At 38.2% G+C, this 5124-nt stretch overlaps 1 protein-coding gene across 1 annotated transcript; it reads right to left on the bottom strand.

The window, feature by feature from the left end:
• Nucleotides 1-5120, bottom strand: LOC133321420 (eukaryotic peptide chain release factor subunit 1-like; the record flags this gene model as incomplete). The annotated part of the gene is made up of 5 exons (XM_061530507.1): nucleotides 1-125; nucleotides 204-351; nucleotides 4303-4500; nucleotides 4561-4716; nucleotides 4794-5120. Coding segments are annotated over 5 exons (909 nt in total), but the record flags the coding sequence as incomplete, so codon positions are not given.
• Between the last annotated feature and the right edge of the window lie 4 nt (nucleotides 5121-5124).

Genomic DNA, 5124 nt, shown 5'->3' with positions numbered 1-5124 from the left:
ATCTTCTTCTTATTCCTTTTCATAATAAATATGGTATTAACAGATTTAATAATCGTCCAGATCAACATCTTCCAGGGGTTCATCGGCTTGTAATGATTGAAAATCAACTTTATATCGTAATATTCCTAAAAGAGAGAAAAAGGGAGGGTAGAGAGAGAGTCATCAGAATTTCAGATCATGAAAAACCATTGCAAAATTCTCACCTCCAATACCGCCAAAACCACGCACAAATTGACTACCCTCCTGGGATTTGTCCGTGATTATTTCCAATGTGGCCCCGAACATTTTGTAATTGTTCGCCAGCCATTCCAACAGGGGCTGGGATTCTATCAGTTCCATTTCAACGCCAGTCTGAAAGGGAAAGAGAAGAAGAGGATTAATTAAAGATTTTGCTTTAAAAAATCTGGGAGCAACAAAAAAATATTTAAATCCAAGCCTCAGTTGGAGCTACAAATAAGAAATTTGTAAGTCCACACCTCAGTTGGAGCTAAAAAAATCTAATTCTTCTTGATGAATCTTGTAAGGAGTGGTGTTGGTATATGTTAAAACCTTTTCCTCTTGCAGACTTATCGAATGCATGTTTTTTATACCCTACACAACTATGTTGTCAGGGTATTATAGCTTTGTGCAGCCCCAAGAATTTGTAACGCCGCGAAATATTGGTCCTAGACCCACCTTCAAGTATACCGATCGTCATATCTCGACTAGCTGAGTCGATCTAGACATGTGTGTCCGTCCGTTATAATTTGTAAACACGATACAGGCCACAGTTATGGACCAATCTTCGCGAAATTTTGCATGTAGGATGGGTTCGGCCCAATGAATGCCCCTATTGTTTTTGGTAAAGATCGGTTAATATTTAGGGGATGAAATGGACCAAATACTTAATTTTTGTCGGTTTTTCTGGTCGCTCTAGAGGCAATTATTTTATACAGAACATCACAGACGCCGCAGTTATGGTCCGAACATCGTGAAATGTTACATGGACAAGGGGATCGGGATAAAGATAAGCATGCCTGTTTTGATAAAGATCGGTCAATATTTAGCGGGTCAAATGGACCCTGACTTTTGTGTAAAAAATTACAAAATTTTTATTCTGGGGCGTATATACTTGCTCCTGAAGGACATATAACCGATATAGTATATCCAAGAGGAGTTGATAGTATATCCAAGAGGGATTGTTAACCTTCATATTGATACCAATTATATGTCTGTATGTACTCCGATGCGGGTTTTATACGTAATTAAGTAAAGGTGTGCATATTATTACTATTACTCCATTAGAGGACGGAAATGTCGCGCTGATCGCTTTGAAATTGTACATTAAGGTCCGATTATGGTCAAGGACGACGCTTATAGTTTTCGGTGAAGTTGAGATTTCATTCAGGGGGTGCAATGAACGGAAAACTTTAATTTTGTCAGATTTTCTAGTCGCTCTAGAGGCAATTATTATATGCAGAACATCACATATTTTACACGGTGAAGGGGATCTGACCAAATACTTAGAGCGGCTGTTTAGATGATGATCGGTCAATATTCCTAAGGGTCAAATCAACCAAAACCTAAATTCACCATTTTTTTTTTATGGCGTAAATAATCACTTCAAGAAAAAAAATATTTGGAAAATAAAAGTGGAGTTGTTGATCGGCAAAAAGGGTGCAATATAGAACCGCAGAAAGTTTGCTTTTCGTGGTAGTTGTGTAGGGTATCATATGGTCGGCCCCGTCCGAATATACTACTCCGCTCACTGGTTTAATCTTACATAGGAGGTATGTAAACTATTCGAAACTTCAAAATGTCCATGTATGGTAACAACTTTGCTTTTTATCACGCAATTGGAACCAATTTCCATGGTTAACTAAGGGTATAGTGAGTTCAAAAATAATTTCATATTTTGTCACTGCCCCTTTGACACTCATAAGCGTATAAAGTTGAATCAAATTATCACCTGCTGGTGGCAAAGCAATTGATGAGGAGACAATAATACATTGATGACTTCGGCCTGTGTTCTCTGTAGGTTTATTGCGGATAAAACCAGATGCGTTGATAGAAGTCCAAACAGTTGAGAATTATTGGGAGGATACTTCAGCTACATCGTTTTTGTGTTTGTCAACCATTTCTAAAATCTCCCGTATTTTTTGGTGACTAATAATCTCATCCTGTTTTATAACATTAACCGTTGAATCAATTATTTAAATCTGATTTTTCAATAGACTGATTATGTGGTCTTGTTCGCTTTTTGCCTGGTTGATGGTCTTTGACATTTCTTCTGCATAGTCTGCATCAAGAACGCAAAAAAGTGAGTGCGCAATATTGCCAATTATGTTGAATGGGGATCTTTTTACACGTTTTTTGGTGAGTAATTCTTTGTCTTGGAGTAATTCAGTTTTTATCTGCTTCAGGTTTTTTTTTTACCAAAATATAGCACATCTCATGCTGATGCATTACAGTGCACATTTGCTGCAACGTTTGTAAGCCGGATGCCAATGACTCTATTTCCGAAACAAATGGTGTTAAGTCATAATATACTAACATCTTCCATTCCGCCGTAATCAGTTTCACTGTTCCTAATCCTTCAAAATATAATACCGGATCATTATGAAATTGTGTAACTTGCAAGTTGCTGCACAGGAAATTATCATGATTTCCAGGAAAAAGTGGTGCCAGTCGGTGGATTGTTCGGTTGAGGTTTTTATTTCAGCAACTCTTACAGCTCCGTCATCACCGGGAAATACATTAAGAACGCTCCCTAATGGCCACTACATTGGAGGTAGGTTGTCTTCTTTCATAATGATCATATATCCTTTTCTAAGATTTATCATCTTTTGTCTCCATTTTTACGTTGCTGGAGTTCTTGTAGGTATTCTCCCGACTACATATTCCAGAATTGGTGCTTAATATGCGAAATTAACTTCCAGTGTGATCTCCTGGATGTCTTCGAAGTATCTGCTGTGCTATCTACCTATGAGGTTAGAGCTTCTCCGATATGAAAATGCCCCGGCGTTAATGCTTCTAGGCAATCTCGATCGTTTAATATAAAATAGCTTCGATTTCTACTATGATTGTCTCTAATTATTCATGAGTAAATGTTTCCGTTGACACACTACGGACCAAGAGACGTTTTGAGGACTTCACTGCAGCTTCCTATAAGCCTCCGAAATACAGAGCTCATGGTGGAATAAAATGGACAGTAATTTCGAAAAATTCGTCTCTGCTAAAAAGAAAGCTCCGCTCGAAAGAAGAAAGGAAGAGTTCTACAAGGGCAAACTTGATGAGCTAAGGCTGTTATGGCACAGTTTTGAGAAAACAGGATCCGCAATGATCTATCTTTGCCAGAGTATGACACGTATATATATAGAACGATTGGTGAGAAGTTTAGCTCAACAATGGAATATATAGATGCGGAAATAAAGAAACTGATGTCTGTCCAAAGGAAGCTAGTTCCCACCTTGAGAGAGAAATCGACTGAAGTTGTCTCAGGAGGCAAAATACCTTCCCGTGTTGATGGACCTGCCAGTATGATAAATGCTCGAATGAGTGCCCTTAGTCTCCATTTGCAAGGCTTGGGCACAATCGAAGCGAAACAGTCGAGGCAATTCTATAGCATCAGAGAAGATACTATAAAAAAGCTATGGAATCAAATAATAGAGCTCTACGACGAAATATTGCAGCAAATTGAAGATCCATCGAAAATTATAATGAAACAAGAAAGCTACGATATGTTGGAAGATTCGGTTTAAGACAAATTAATAAAACTAGCAGTCTTGAAAGGCAAATGCATCGAAATCGACCATTGCACCTCAACTGGGGAGTGATATTACAGCACACAGTTCACTTCCACTACCGAAGGTAAAAATTCCTCAATATAATGGGGATTGTTTGAAGTGGCGTCAGTTCTATGAAATTTTCTTGGAGATGGTAGACAAACAGTCTATTCCAAGTGTTCAAAAATCATTAACACCACGCCTTGTACGGCCCTCCAAAAAACATTCTTTAAAAAATCCATTCCTTAAACGGCCATCCAATTTCAAAAATCCACGCCATATATGGACTTCGAAAAAATATTCTTTAAAAAATCCATTCCTTAAACGGCCATCCAATTTCAAAAATCCACGCCATATATGGACCTCGAAAAAATATTCTTTAAAAAATCCACGCCAATATGGCCCTCGAAAAAATATTCTTTAAAAAATCCACGCCATATATGGCCCTCCGAAAAATATTCTTTAAAAATTCCACGCCTTATATGGCCCTTGAAAAATATTCTTTAAAAAAATCATAATAATAATTTTTCACACTTACCTCTTTGTCTGTAAAATGCGATTTATCTTTTTCCTGTTCCGGCGTCAAATGCAATACCGTGGTTGCCGTTGAATTTGCATGATTCTTAAGGACATATCTTTGAATATCTAAATTTTCCCAACAAATCAGGGTCTCCACCGAGCCCAATTCTAATGCACGCAATGTATCCTCAACACCAAAACAATATTTGCCCGTATCCTGAAATTGAAAAAATACCAAACAATTCCAAAATTTCTGCCAAGGGTTCCAAATTCCCACCTGAGATATTTCATCAAAGTAACGACCAATTAATTTTTTCTCTTGAATAAATTTAACATTTTGCAACGATTCCGCAGCCAGTTCAATTGCCTGATTGAAACCATTCTCACCGCCATACGACACATCGACCAGTTTGATTATTTTCGATTGTAATCTCTGCAACGAAAAACAAAAAATTCAAATAATTTTCAAAATTTTTAAGAAACTAACTTCCTCCCAGCTTCTGCACTTACCGGATCAAACATATCCGATTGACTCAGTTCAGTTTTAAAATCAGCACTACCGGCCAATATCAGCCCCGCAATATTCGGCTTATCATTCGTTATGAACAACTGGGTGGCAACTTCAGCAACTTTGCGCACATAATTGTGACGTTTCTCCATGCGCAGACGGGCAAATCGCAATGCCGATTGACCACCACGCCCGTGCTTTTTCGGTAAATCCACTGTAAATTTGTGTAGAACTTCTCGCGTGTTACCCTGCAGGGTACCGAACAACGCCCCATTACCGTCCATAACAATAAAACCGAATTTATTATCGTCCGCCAGCAGGGCGGTTAGCGCT

This window comes from Musca vetustissima, unplaced genomic scaffold, assembly GCF_032173495.1.
Source record: "Musca vetustissima isolate MV318-11 ecotype Yass unplaced genomic scaffold, APGP_CSIRO_Mvet_v1 utg767239, whole genome shotgun sequence".
NCBI classification, from domain to species: domain Eukaryota; kingdom Metazoa; phylum Arthropoda; class Insecta; order Diptera; family Muscidae; genus Musca; species Musca vetustissima.
The sequence above is the reverse complement of the archived record's forward strand: the minus strand, read 5'-3'. Positions and strand labels throughout refer to the sequence as shown.